General features: G+C 36.8%; 1 protein-coding gene across 1 annotated transcript in view; it reads left to right on the top strand.

Annotated features, from left to right (window-relative positions):
• Window positions 1-15330, top strand: part of MYBPC1 (myosin binding protein C, slow type) — a gene marked incomplete at its 3' end in the record, with an annotated part of 72648 nt that overhangs the window by 42880 nt on the left and 14438 nt on the right. The window contains exons 11-17 of the mRNA XM_011966642.1: window positions 4862-5028; window positions 7118-7250; window positions 9199-9323; window positions 10492-10597; window positions 11573-11739; window positions 13537-13699; window positions 14972-15078. Coding sequence (XP_011822032.1) covers window positions 4862-5028; window positions 7118-7250; window positions 9199-9323; window positions 10492-10597; window positions 11573-11739; window positions 13537-13699; window positions 14972-15078 — 968 coding nt within the window. The remainder of the gene's footprint in view (window positions 1-4861; window positions 5029-7117; window positions 7251-9198; window positions 9324-10491; window positions 10598-11572; window positions 11740-13536; window positions 13700-14971; window positions 15079-15330) is intronic.

Genomic DNA, 15330 nt, shown 5'->3' with positions numbered 1-15330 from the left:
TGTAAATAAACAGAGTAAAACTATAATTTTAAATTAATTGTATATAATATCAGTTTTCACTTTAACTTTCCAGGCTTTTAAAATTACTTTTAGTGCTTTCTATGGTTATTAAAAGACTACAAGTACAAATATCCTTCATAACAAATTACAAACACTTGAAATAAACTGGGATTGTGTTTATTCTCTGTTTAGATAGCTTTATTCAAGTCTCTATGAATGAAAAATTTACCCCTACCCCTCAACATATAGGTTGAGAACAGAAATATTAATGGGTGTGATTTATTAATTACTGAGGGATATCAGCCCATCAGTAGACTAATTCAAATAACCATTAGTCTCAATAATATTGATTAATTCCCCAAATGCATTTAAAGCAATAGTATATGAAGTGCCCTTAAGTGAGCCTCACATTTCCTCATTCTACAGATAAGAAACCAAGGTACAGAGATACCAAGTAACTTACCCCAAGTCACACAGGAGTTAAAGGCAGGGCCAGGACCCAAATCCAGGTTTCCCTTTTATGAGTCAGTTCATTTCCTGTGACTCCACATTAAAGATGCCACTCTGAATTTGCCTTGGAAGCTGGTGCTTCAGTTTATAATACAAATTGACACGTTAGGAAGACAAAAGAGCTTTTTATTCCCCCCACAATCATTTACTCATTCAGGAAAATACTAAACACTATCTTTGTGTAGAATATAATGCTACTGATGTGAGGAAAAGAAATCCAGTGTCTGGCACATAGAAAAGGATAGATACACTTTTGTGGGAGGAAAAACAGTGGTAAAAACATGGAATTGAGTCTCAACTCTACCATTTACTAATTATGTGACTTTGGTCAAATATTTGACCCCTCCGAGACTTGGATTTCACACCTGGAAATGTGAAGAATAAATGCTACTTAATAGAATTATTGTGCACATTAAATTAAGTGTAAAAAGCTTGGTTCACAGTAGGTGGCAAATAAATATGCACCTCCTCTAAGGAAATGTGTCATTTTCTCTAACATAGTTTATATTCATAAGGAGACAACACACAAACACACACACAATCAATCAATAAAAATGTGATAGAGTATTAAGCACCATGCTCTGATTAAAAAGGGAAAAAAAGAAAGAAAAAAGAACAGACTTTTTCAACCAGTAATTCCAGAATAAAATAAATCTAATTACATGGTCAAAATGACAAAATTTAAAAATCACTTAATGGGCAGCTAATATGTCTTCAGTTCTTATTTTCTCTTATCCCCTACTTAAGATTTTCATTCATAATTAGATTGTTGTTAATATAAGGCTATGTTATGTTCTTTTAGTATACTGTGCTAATCCACTAATATAACTTTAGAACTCATTGTGTTCTCCTACTAATTAGTGAGTTGCCTGTGTTTTCATTGCGGTAATGATACATGGTTACCATTTCTACTCCTCCAAGTGTGTGTGCCAAAATCCCCACGAGAAAAAAAATATATATATGATTAAAACCAACATCTCTGTACAACGAAAGATCATCCTGCTCTGAACAAAGCCAGCTTACTTCAAATAGACATTAGCTAAATCAGATTAAATCTTTTGGGCAGCATCCTATTATAGGAATTGACCTGTATAAATACTTGTAAGTTGTATTCTACATGAAATTTCTATAACTGTTTACTCTTCACTAGGATCACCAAGTTATTGAAATTTTGATGTAGATGAAAATACCATGAGCATTATACAGGTCTATCCCGAGGCTTGGAAAAGAATCAGAAGTGCCTACAGAAATGTGGCTTTTTCTCCTCACTGTAACTTAACATAGCCATGCAGACAGGGTCATGTGCAGCCACCATGGTAAGTAACTAAAGATATGTTCCAGGTGCATTAAGGAAATGCTGAAGGTGAGAGCCTTGACCTCACATTTCAGTACAAGATAGGTGCTTCTCTATATTGAGATACTTAATTGAGATACAATTAAGTAATGGAAAGAAAAGGAAGGAACAGGCAAGAGGTCATTGCTGTTCTTACATGAAATTTGATACGACTAAGTATGTGATAGAGTGGAGAGTATCCTGGCATTTTAATGAAAAACGGTGAGGATGATTGGTTTTATAAATCTATCAACAAAACTGACTCAGGAAATCACACTCAAAATTATCATCTTTATTACTGGTTTCCTTCATATAAATATTCCCCTCATGGATCTATGTAGGACTCAATGACATGTGCCTCTTGTTAGCTGTTTTAATTATATCTAGCTTGATATCTGTAAATCCTCTGCCAATGTCAGGAGGATACCTGAAGTATGTAATGTATATATGCAATTCTTCATGGTTCAAATAGAAATTTAACATAATCCAGTATGGTATAATTTTATAGTCTGAGGACTGTACTTAGGCTGCAATGTGACAAAAATAGAGCACTAATAAATTAGATTGAGGGAACACCCCACAGAAAAGATACACATATGAGTATACATATACATCTTTTTGGGGTTTTTCTTTGAGACAGGGTCTTGCTTTGTCACCCAGGCTGGAGTGCAGTGGCGCAATCTTGGCTCACTGCAGCCTCGACCTCCTGGGCTCAAGCAATCCTTCCACTTCAGCCTAAGTAGCTAGGATGACAGGCATGCGCCACCATGCCCAGCTAATTTTTGTATTTTTGGTAGAGACAGGGTTTCACCGTGTTGCCCAGGTTGGTTTTGAACTCCTGAGCCCAAGTAATCTTCCCACATCAGCCTCCTAAAGTGCTGGGATTACAAGACTGAGCCACCTCACCGGCCTATACATATACATCATAATTGCGATTCTCCTAGACTTCCTACTAAAATATTTAAAGGATGTATTTGAAGTGTTTACTGTTTCCAGGAAGTAGATTTAGTGGATCTGGCAAATTATTACCAATATTCCAATTTCAGGACAATTTTCTTAAGCTTTTCAATTTTCCCATGTTAATAAAGGATGTAGCTATTATCAGTGAGATGAAGATAATGCTTGTGTCTTGAGTTTTTAAGAGGCACATTTTGCTAATGGTGTTGTCTAGTCCTTCCCATCAAGATTATTGGAGAGACCAGTGACCTTTCACTTCCCTTCATTTTCCAGGAGTTCTGCCTCAATGTCCCCCTAACCCACTGGGCAAAAAAACTTACATGACAATGTAAAATGGAAGTTAGATATTTAGATGTCATCCTTGCTTAATGCCACCCTAAACTCTATGTTAATATTTATAATCTCCTCCCCTCCCCTGCATATTTTTATCCATGATTACAACCCAGTATTTCCTTTTCAAAGTACACATGAGTATAAAGATGACATTCCGGGCTGGGTGTGGTGGTCAGCACTTTGGGATGCTGAGGTGGATGGACCACTTGAGGTCAGGAGTTTGAGACCAGCCTGGCCAACATGGTGAAATCCCATCTCTACTAAAAATACAAAAATTAGCTGGGTGTGGTGGCGCACACCTGTAATCCCAGCTACTTGGGAGGCTGAGGCAGGAGACTCGTTAGAACCCAAGAGGCAGAGGTTGCAGTGAGCTGAGATCATGCCACTTCACTCCAACCTGGGCAACAGAGTGAGACTCTGTCTTAAAGGAAAAAAAAAAAAAAAAAAGAAGGCACTCTGAAACAGGTGTAATGAATATGACAATGCAAACAGATGTAACCCATCATTCCCTAACATGATAGCATGAATTCATTTTCACACTGATGTATAAGATGTTTGACCAGTTTTCCAGAAAATCACATCCAAACCAGCATTATGCTAAGCAGTCATTGTAACATTTCCAAATTAACCTGATAAAAACAGTCATGTAAACATAAACAAAATCAGGATTATTTATTCAATGAAGGAAACCAATTTGTTTATACTAAGCCTGTTTTCCAAAAGAGTGTTTATTTCTGAGTTTTACTTTTATTTTATGCTTTTAAAAGAAAGGAAGGCAAGTGTAAATCTTAAATCTTATTTTTTAAAGTCATATATGTTCTTTATGTGTTCTGTAGTCAATGATCAAAAGTTGGGGTCATAATTTTGATATGCACCCTAAGAAGTTACTTTCCCCTTGTTCATGGTGCCCTAAACCATTTGTTCCACAGTTTAACATTTATATTTTTATAACTCATACCAAATTTGCTTCCAAAAAACATTCAAGACAGTACTTTAAGATGAAATGTAAGAAAATTTTTTAAACCCAGTCTCCTTTCCCCCTGCCAATTTAGGAAAAAAAAAAATTAAAAAACCATCAGTATCCATAAACACTATGTGAAAAACAAACAAAAAACTCATGGCAGTTTCTTTTTCTTTTTCTTTTTGTATTTTAAAAAAGGTAAAAAATGGTTAATGTATTCAGTTACTAATATGGTAGGGAAAATGCTATTTGCAAAATCCAAATGTTTGAAATAATGTATTTGTACTGTCTCCATATTTAGCTAGGGCATGTACATCAAAGAAAATAGAAAGAGATCATTTTTATTTCATAGGCCAAATCTAAACCTTTTAGTTCTAGTCCAATTTTCAATAATTCAATATCCATATCTTAGATGAAAACTGTTGTTTCTCAAAATCCCATCTTCTAATTAGACTTTAAATTTGAAAATAAGTAAAATATATTTTTAGGCTATTTCCTGATGTCCTCTACTCCCCCTAAAATTGTTTTTATTAACTAGGAAAACGAGAGGTGTTACTATAAGGGCACACATTTGATCTTCTACTACCTGCAAGTTTCCCTAAGACTTCCATTCCAGCAAGGCAAGACTTGACTTCTGGGCTTCAAGTACTCAGGCTTTAAACAGAGCTTTTTTACACTGAACTGAAAAAGCAGAATCATACCTCGACCTTCCTGGTCTCTAAGGGCCAGTGCAGCTACTAAACTAGACCATGGTTCTCCCCGGTTAGGGAGGTGAAGCAGCAGGAGGAAGAACCCGAGGTGGACGTGTGGGAGTTGCTGAAGAACGCGAAACCCAGTGAATACGAGAAGATCGCCTTCCAGTATGGAATCACCGACCTGCGCGGCATGCTCAAGCGCCTCAAGCGCATGCGCAGGGTGGAGAAGAAGAGCGCAGGTGAGCGCGCCCGGGGGACGTGGCAGCGGGGCCGAGGGGCGTGGCAGGGTTCGAAAGACTTGACCGTGAACCCCATCCCCCCCCACGCCCTTTCCAGTCTCCCGCGGGGGTGGGAGTGGGCCTGGGTAGGCGTGCAGGGGTTACGGTCGTCTTGGCGGACAGCTCCTGAAGGTTCAAGGTAACAGGAGATTCATGGTCCAAACACAACGTAGAATGTAATAGTACATTACCCCCGCTGTTACTGCGAATTTCTTAGCGGCCCCCTTTCTCCAGCCTCCACATCCCCTCTCACTGTCAAATTCTTGATTTTTACTTAAGCAGAGTGGACTCTTTCACCATCCTTTTCTTCCACCCACTTGATGGTGTGGAGAGTTCACTTTCTTACACCCAGCATGGTTAGCAAAATGTTTTGTAAAACCAATAAGCAGCTCCGTGGAGATCTGAAATGGGTCCAGTCTGTTGTGATTTGAAATACCTTTTTAAAGTGGAAATTTTAAAGAAAGAGAAAGGAATGCATTTTACACTGACCATGAGCTCTTCGAAGCTTCCTGTACTTGGTCATTATTGGTTATGAGTTTTATGACACATCAGGTTAGTAATATATCAATCCTATTATTATTATTTTGTTAATGTTCAAATAGAATTTAAAGATTTTTACCACCTCTTTTAAAAAATCTGACCTTTATTTCTGATCTTCCTGGAAACTGGTTGAGAAATGGCCCCAGAGAAATGTAGAAGGGTGTATTTTTTTAGTTTATGGAGTTCAGCCATTCCCACTATCCCAGAACTCTTGATGTTATATTTTTGAGAGGTGTGTGCATGCTACAGGGGAGAGCCAGCTGACATCTCTTTTCCCCAGGCTGAACTTTGTTATTGTTATCACTTAGCTCTGAATTCATCTCTTAAGATGTGTGGTAGATAGCTTTTTTAAAAGCTAGGGTTTATTTTAACTTGTTAAAATATGGGACAGCAAGCTTACCTAAACAATAGTATAATAAGGTTGGAATGATGGAAATACAAGTATGACAACATGAAGCATTTCACATTTGTATTTTCCAAACTGCTAAATGAAAATGATTATCTTTTAAAAACCAGGAAAAAAAAACTTATTAAATTAAAGAAGTTAACTCTCTTTATTTAGGACCTTTCAAAGACAACTTTTTTTTTTTTTTTTAATTGCTGTGTTTTATGTTATTTAAAATCTTTGGAAATCCTGGGTTCCTACACGTATGTGCAAGGGGTGTTTTTAAAATGCCACTATTTGGGCAAGTTACCACAGTATAAAAAACTTTGGTAAGCCTACTGTTTCAATTAGTCAAAGACATTCGATTTAATACGAATCACTGAATTTATCTTATAAATTCTATTATTTAAAAAACCATCTGTGACATACAAGAAGTGCAGAAATAAGGCCAATGACACTAATAGTAATTGTGCTGAAAGAATAAGCATGTTCTTTTATTTTTATTTTTTTGAAACAGGGTCTCATTCTGTCACCCAAGCTGGAGTGTGCAGTGGCATGATCTCAGCTCACTGCGACCTCTGCCTACCAGATTCAAGTGACTCTCGTGCCTCAGCCTCCTGAGTAGCTGGAATTACAGGCACGCACCACCACACTCCGCTAATTTTTGTATTTTTAGAAGAGACACGGTTTCCCCATGTTGGCCAGGCTGGTTTTGATCTCCTGGCCTCAAGTGATCTGCCCACCTCAGCCTTCCAAAGTGTTGGGATTACAGGCGTGAGCCACCATGCCCAGCCCCAGCATGTTTTTAAAGTTCACTTTCATTTGGACGTTTTATAGTGCACATTCCCTGAAGAATTAGGGCATTTTTAAAGCTTCTTCAATGATTCTTTTCTCATGTTTCTTCCAGAAACGTGTGGATTCTCTTTTCAATTTAAACCATCTTATTGTATATAAGTCAACACAGTGTTCGAAATATAAAGGATAATTTGGAAGCTTTCTGATTTTTTTCTTCTTTGAGATTCATTTTTTCATTTGTTTTTAGGTTCTCCTACATGTATTGACTACTTAAATTCATAGCATATGTATACATATATTAACATACTTTTGTTTCTTCTATTCTATCAGCTTTCGCAAAAATTCTTGATCCTGCATATCAGGTTGACAAAGGAGGCAGAGTGAGGTTTATGGTGGAGCTGGCAGATCCAAAGTTGGAGGTGAAATGGTATAAAAATGGTCAAGAAATTCGACCCAGTACCAAGTAAGTGGGCTTTGCAAAAATCAGTGATAGCTCTACAGTAAATTAATCAAATAGTAGTTTGACCTACTTTTCTGAGAATAAAAGGATATTTAGTTATATTTTCATAATACAAAATCATATGGAGAGAGAGTAAACATTTAAGTCACACTTTACTTATTATGGAAACATGATAGTTCTATGTAAACTAAACCTTGTTTTCTGTTTAATTCTGTAAAACTAAAGTGTTTTGCAATTATGGTTTTGTGTTGCTACAGGTTATATGTGATTATTTCAGAGTATTGCCAAATTTCTCCCAATTTTAAAAAATAAAATTGAAAAATAACTTGCAATCCATATTTGATATGCCACCTGGGAATCACATCTTATAATTAGATGACTTTTGCTTTTCCAAAATAACAACTATATTTAATAATGGGTGAATACCTTCTATTTTCAATTCAAGTACTGTTCTGAGCACTTGCAATATTGCATCTAAAAGGAACTCTTTAATGTTGAGATAAAACAAAATGTGGGTCTAAGCCTGTGTTTTATTATTTTTTGGCCTTCTTGCAAATGGAGACAGACTAAAGACAGACTAATCCCTGACGTCTGATGGTATCTCCAGTCTATTATAAAACTACTTTACAGAGATCCTCCTCAGTCTGAGAGATTTTCAACTCCAATATATTTTTTTAGGTTAACAGGAGCCACGTGTACATTTATAAAAGACGTTAATCCTGGAAAGCTGTTACTTCTGGAGTACAATTAGGTGGCTTCCAGTTCTTAATGTGGTCATGCCACAAGAGTGACTTTGTGATGATAACATTTATATCTGGTGTAAAAATCTCTTGAAGATGGCCTGAATTTACCAAAAACATAATTTTAATTGGTTATCTTCATGTAGAAAATATTTTTAAATATCTTGTTTTTGAAGGCTTCAATTTGAGAAATTCCCAAAGCAGTTATTTTCTAGTCTATTTTAATCCCATAATGTGCTCCTCCATAATACAGATCACAGATTACATTTTACAATCTTCTTGGCTTCTAGTTTGTTTCCAAATACTCACATTCTTTCTTAGTAGATGTAACTGTATGATAGCACCAGTTCTTAAGCTCATCTAAGAGAACATCACATTCGACAGAACTGCTGCGTGTGTTTGTGATTATATCACATTATTTCTTAAATTGTATAATCATTTATTCACCCAAGGGAATCTACTATACCACTGGGATAGGCAATGAATAGATCTTATTCATATATCAGTGAATAAGATCAAGTTTCTACCCACCTATAAAGCACATGAATTGGTCAGTTAAAGAATGTACAGAGTTAAAAATCTCACGCCCTCAGCCAACTTTATCTTCCAACAGTGGGTTAAAAAAATTAAATAGCAAATATGTGAGTACTGATTTTTATTTGAAATAAAAACCTTATGTAAAAAAAATTATAATGGAAATTAAATAGTATCTATAAATATGCTTATATATTATGCATTATAAAGATAAAAATTTTTTTTTGGTTTGATGTTAAACTGTGTAAGATATGATACCTAAAGAGCAGATCAAAATTATATCCCTGCTGGGCACGATGGCTCATGCCTGTAATCCCAACACTTTGGGAAGCTGAGGCAGGAACGCTTGAACCCAGGAGTTTGAGACCAGCCTGGGCAAGATGGTGAGACTCAGTCTTACAAAAAATAAATTAGCTGGGCCTAATGGCCCACACCTGTGGTCCCAGCCACATGGGAGGCTGAGGCAGGAGGATCACTTGAGCCCAGGATGTCGAGGCTCCAATTAGCTATGTTTGCACCACTGCACTCCTGCCTGTGCAACAGAGCAAGACCCTGTCTCAAGAAATAGATCCTTGACTTTCAAACATTACCAAATTATAAGCCAAATTTGCTGGAAATAAAGAAAAGAATAAAATCACATTCACAGACTCTGTTTATTTTCCTCCTGTTCAAAACAGATACATCTTTGAACACAAAGGATGCCAGAGAATCCTGTTTATCAATAACTGTCAGATGACAGATGATTCGGAGTATTATGTGACAGCCGGTGATGAGAAATGCTCCACTGAGCTCTTCGTAAGAGGTAAAAATGAAATCTCTTATTGTGATCACCAGGAGCTGTAGGCTCCTTCTCCCAGGGATAATGATCAAAGTGAAAGCAACTGAGGCTCCTCTACACTGGCAGCTATTATGGATCCTAATGAGTCTTCTGGTTTGTTGAAGACTAGAACAGCAGAGGGGAGAAAGGAAACCTGCTGAGTACAAATGCCTCATGATTTTGACTCAAGTCAAGCACTATTTTGCAAAAATAATTATTCTAGTTATAGCTTTGAAACCCAACAGATTTTACTGGATAATCCCTGTTTCACACACTCAATTGATCACACATAGGTTTCTCTTGAAACCAGCGTCATTAATAAGTGGTTGGCACCAAGCACACTGAAAATTATCATTTACTAAGACATTGTGAAAAGAGCTGGAGGGTGTGAATGAAGCTATGTCTTCCTTATTTTCTTTATGAGGCCTTCTGATTACAGACAACTCTGAGATCTCTGTCATTCATCTGGAACTAGGATCAAAGATTTGAGTTTTATACATTCTCCTTCATCAGAAATGTCTAGCACTTAGTATCTTCTTTGCTAAAAGAATAATATTTGATATATGTTTTGTTTGTTCTTGAAAGTAATAATTTATTTGACTTGGAGATTTTATGAAAAAATTGGGAGAATTTACCCAGGGTTGCCTGCTATTTATTTTGCCAAGAACAGACATTGAAAAAAAAAAAAAAGAAAAAGAAAGAAAACTCACAGCCAGGCATAGTGGCTCATGTCTGTATTACTAGTACTTTGGGAGGCCGAGGCACATGATCACTTGAGGTCAGGATTTCAAGACCAGCTTGGTCAATGTGATAAAATCCCGTCTCTACTAAAAATACAAAAATTAGTTGGGTGTTGTGGCGGGCACCTGTAATCCCAGCTACTCAGGAGGCTGAGGCAGGAGAATCACTTGAACCCGGGAGGTGGAGGTTGCATTGAGCCAAGATCACGCCACTGCACCCCAGCCTGGACAACAGAGTGAGACCCTGTCTCAAAACAAGAACAAAAACAAAAACAAAAAACTCACTTACTGTTATCACCATATCAACCATAGATGTTGCTTTCTTATTGTTGGTTTTTCATCTGTGAACAAATCAGGGTTCATGGGATAGCCTTTGGATATTTAATGATTCTGATTTCCCCTTTTTGTACTAGAGCCTCCAATTATGGTGACCAAACAGCTGGAAGATACAACTGCTTATTGTGGGGAGAGAGTGGAATTAGAATGTGAGGTGTCTGAAGATGATGCCAATGTAAAATGGTAAATAGCCTTAATGAAGTCTGTCCATTTTTAGTAGGAAAAAAAAAAAAAAAAAATTGGAGCTTCATAGTTGATAGGACAGGAAGACAAATAGCTTTTAAACCTTTGAAAAGAATCTCCACCTCATTTGAGTTAGTAGAGATGATAAATAAAAGTATACTAACATACTGGGGTTTTTCCACTCGTGAGACTGAAAACAGAACCAGAGATATATGTGAGCAGGCATGTAGGGATGTGGGTACTTACTACTAAGTGGATGATTCAAGTTGTCCCAAATCTGTTTGACCCCAAGGCTATGGATGCTCTTAACCTTTATAGCAGGCTTCCTCTCACTATGCCATATTGGCAAGTTACATGAAAAAACACATTTTCTTTTCATGTAACCCCTAGTCACTTTATCCTCATAGTACCTCAGGGAAAAAACATTTAGACTGAGAATCACCAATTGCTTCTAGAAACAAGAGCTTATTTGTTTTGCTTAGGTGGGGAGTGTTTTCTCAGGTTCCTTGTGAATAACCTTAAAATTAAAAACTAGAAATTTTAAATCTTAAAATGAAATGTTACATTGAAAGGTACAGTAAATTACACAGCAGGATTTGTAGTTATTGGTATGGTGTAGATTGTTCATTCTAATAGAGAATCATAGTTATCTTTAAAGTGCATTAAATGATATTCTTACTAGTGTGTTTCAAGAGCCTCCGTGTGGGTAATATCCACTCTCAGCAGTTGCACCTGATTCATCTTGAGTGAGAACAGGTGGCTCGTGTTCTTTTAACACAATTTTGTAGACAGTATTTGTTACATTATGAATCTACTGATGGATACAGAGATTGATTCGTACATTTTTTAATTCAACAAATAGTTCTTGTGTGTCTCATATCTGCCAGAAATTCTTCAGGATATTGCAACAAGCAAGATCGACAACGTATTTTTCCTGAAGGATCTTTTATAAATCTTTTTAATATTTTAATTCAGGTTTAAGAATGGTGAAGAGATTATCCCTGGTCCAAAATCAAGATACCGAATTAGAGTTGAGGGTAAGAAACACTTCTTGATCATAGAGGGAGCAACAAAGGCTGATTCTGCAGAATATTCAGTAATGACTACAGGAGGACAATCATCTGCTAAACTTACTGTTGACTGTAAGTAAGACTTCTTTAGATGTCTTCTAAGTGGGCTTACTAATGATGGTTGTGTTAATTTGGTTTTAGAAAAGTTTCTATTTGATTTCTATTTGCAGTGATTTTAAGTATGTAAAATGGATTTCATTCTAGCTAAGTGTCTATGTCAGATCAGTCAGGGTCTTTGAGGAAGGAACCACGACTCAATTTAATAGTAGAGCACCAGTATTAGGAAGAAAGTATAAAAATCACCTGCCAGAAAAGTTATAATTCCAAGACCATATAAATAGGGGATAAATACTTAGATATTATGTCATATCCTGATAATGTTAGCTAGCTATTCATCAAATAAACATTCAACACTCTGCAATTACACTTGACATGAGAAGAAAGTAATTCAAACCAAAAGGGTTCAGTTGAGAAGACTGTAAGAGCTCATTTCCTAGTAGGCTTCAGAGGTATGAGAGAATTAACATACTTCCCTCAATGCCCTCTACTCCTAGTCAGTTAGCAATGGCAGAATCTTTCCCAATTTGCCATAAAAATTAAAACAGCAAATATCTCAAGATGATGTCACAAACAGAGTAGAAATCTTACTTCCGTATCTATTGCTTAGTCCAGTTGCAGTTCATATAATCATTGAATTATTCAGGATCAATCCCAATACATTCCTTATGCTTTATGGAACTGTGGTCATTTTAGTTTAGCATCAAGAAGTCTTTCAGCCATAGACAGATCCTTATCTGATATTTGTATCCATTTAAAGCAATTACAATCTGTTCTGCTATGATGTAGCATGAGCATTTCTAAAAATAATTACGCTATGCAAAGTCATGCAATAAAAACCATAGGGTTTGTAGGGGAAATGGGATTATGGGTACAACACTCAAGAATTTTGTTGGTTTATTAGTCTGTTCTCATGCTGCTAATAAAGACATACCCATGACTGGGTAATTTATAAAGGAAAAAGGTTCAATTGACTCACAGTTCCGCATGGCTGGGGAGACCTCAGGAAACTTACAATCATGGCAGAAGGGAAAGCAAATATGTCCTTCTTCACATGGCGGCAGCAAGGAGAAGTGCCAAGCAAAAGGAGCAAAAGTCCCTTATAAAACTGTCAGATCTCATGAGAACTCACTCACTATCATGAGAACAGCAGCATGGGGGTAACCGCCCTCATGATTCAATTACCTCCCACTGGGTCCCTCCCATGACATGTGAGGATTACAATTCAAGATGAGATTTGGGTGGGGGCACAGCCAAACCATATCAGTCAATGACATGTTTTTTAAAATATAATAACCTAATTAAAAGTAGTAGCACAGTTTTACACATGCTAAATGGTTGATAAATATTATAACAAATATGGCACTTAATGTTGAAAAAGACCTGAGATTTGCTTATAGAAGTAATGCTGGAAGTGTTGTGGCTTGTGAACTGTTGTGAAGCAGTAGAAAGAGGATTATTCAAAATGTGATGAGTAGTTGTGACCTCCAATGTAAATGGGTGTGGCTTATATCACATGGATGAACTGAGGTAGCTGATATATATTTGAGGTGTGAGTCTGCAGATTTTGTGCATTCCTTGCTGGCTCGTTTCAGCTGGATGCAATTTTCTGCATTCACCTAGTTTTTCTAAGGAATGAAATTGTACATAATCAAATGTGAAATTATCCCGTAATATATTAATTGCATTGGTACAACTTCTCACTTTCAAAACAAACATTGTAGTAGAGCTCACTATACCGTTGTGAAATGCCGCCATCTTGGCCTGTCGGGAGTTTGGGCTTGCATTTGTGATGGTCTATCATTTCTACAGTGAAACCTCTGAAGATTTTGACACCTCTGACTGATCAGACTGTAAATCTTGGAAAAGAAATCTGCCTGAAGTGTGAAATCTCTGAAAACATAACAGGAAAATGGACTAAAAATGGCCTACCTGTTCAGGAAAGTGACCGTCTAAAGGTGGTTCACAAGGGAAGGTAAGTGAGTCAGGTGACCCACAAATGAGGTTTGGTCCCTTTTCTACTTTCTCCGTTTTCTAAATTACATATTTGGTGAGAGTGTTTGAAGGGTAGCCATAGGGAGATCATCTATTCCTGATTCTTTGCTTCCAACTAGCAAGAAGGTGTGATTTCTCTGTTGTACACCATGTCCTACTCATAATCCTGTATCTGTACCTCACACTACGGTACTTTGTCTATTCAAAATCCATTGACTCTTTTTCCATCTAAACATGAAGTTAGAGGCCAGGGACCATGGCTGATGCCTATAGTCCCAACACTTTGGGAGGCCGAGGCAGACGGATCACTTGAGCTCAGGAGTTCAAGAGCTCCTGGGCTATGTGGCAAAACCTTGTCTCTACAAAAAACACAAAAACTAGCCAGGCGTGGTGGCCTAGTAGGCGTGGTGGCCTACTTGGGAGGTGGGAGGATGGCTTGAGCCCAGTAGGGGGAGGTTGAAGTGAGCTGAGATCACACCACTGCATTCCAGCCTGGGAAATAGAATGAGAGACCCTGTCTCTAAAATAAATAATCAACATGAATTTAGAGGAAAAATACTGAATTCTAATTGAGGACCTGATCAAATGGATTAACTATGTCTAACCAATAAGTGTCACAATGCCTTCCCACAAATCTTTATTTGTGTAGGGGGCATAATATCCTAGAATCTGGCAAAGATCTAAGGCAAGAGTTTAACTTTGAATTCATGGGCTTTTAGGATATCATAAATGAACTTTAGGAAGCCCCATAACTCCTGTGAAATTGTGAGAAAATTCTGTGTATATAAAAATACATACTTTTTACACAGAAAGGATTCATAGTGTCCATTAGAGATTCACTGGTTTGTGACCCCAATAAAGTTAAGAGCTGTTGTTCTTAGGGTTTGGAATATAAAGCCAAAATCAAGATTATTCTTGGCAATCTCTTGAATCTTAAAGTATAGCACTATTGATATGTTCTATTTTAGCCTTTTTAAAGCTATGAGATTTAAAAAAAGAATAATAGACTCTGCATATACAATAAACAGATTGTATTTGTGGAGATAATTCCTTATAGTCCAAAATAAAGATTTAATTTGAATCAATAAATAGGATAATTAAGGCTTCTCCTTCATTCTCTCTCTCTCTCTTTCTTCCTCTCTCTCCTGCACTACAGAAGTTAATCAGATAAAGGCCAAGTGTCTTTTCAGTTTGGGTCATACATAAACTAGATCTTTGCAGTCTTAGAAATACATTTTCCTTGTTTCCTTAGGATACACAAGTTAGTCATAGCCAATGCCCTCATTGAAGATGAAGGTGATTATGTATTTGCACCTGATGCCTACAATGTTACTCTGCCTGCCAAAGTTCATGTTGTTGGTGAGTAGATAAAATAAGTCATTGCATAGTTGTGTTCTTTTCTGTTTGCTTTTGCTTACCATGGAATTATAATATATTCAAAACTAAGTGATATTTAAGGAAAAATACATCAATTGGTATTAATTACCAATCAGAAAGATTGGTGACTTATACCAACACCTTACAATAAAATGGTTTTGCAAGGTGCCAGGCACCAACTATCTTGACCTCTCATATTCTTTTTGATCAGATAAAATATTGGTTACTACCATC

Source organism: Mandrillus leucophaeus, unplaced genomic scaffold (genome assembly GCF_000951045.1).
Source record: "Mandrillus leucophaeus isolate KB7577 unplaced genomic scaffold, Mleu.le_1.0 Scaffold768, whole genome shotgun sequence".
Taxonomy (NCBI): domain Eukaryota; kingdom Metazoa; phylum Chordata; class Mammalia; order Primates; family Cercopithecidae; genus Mandrillus; species Mandrillus leucophaeus.
This window is presented reverse-complemented; position numbering and strand designations above follow the sequence as displayed.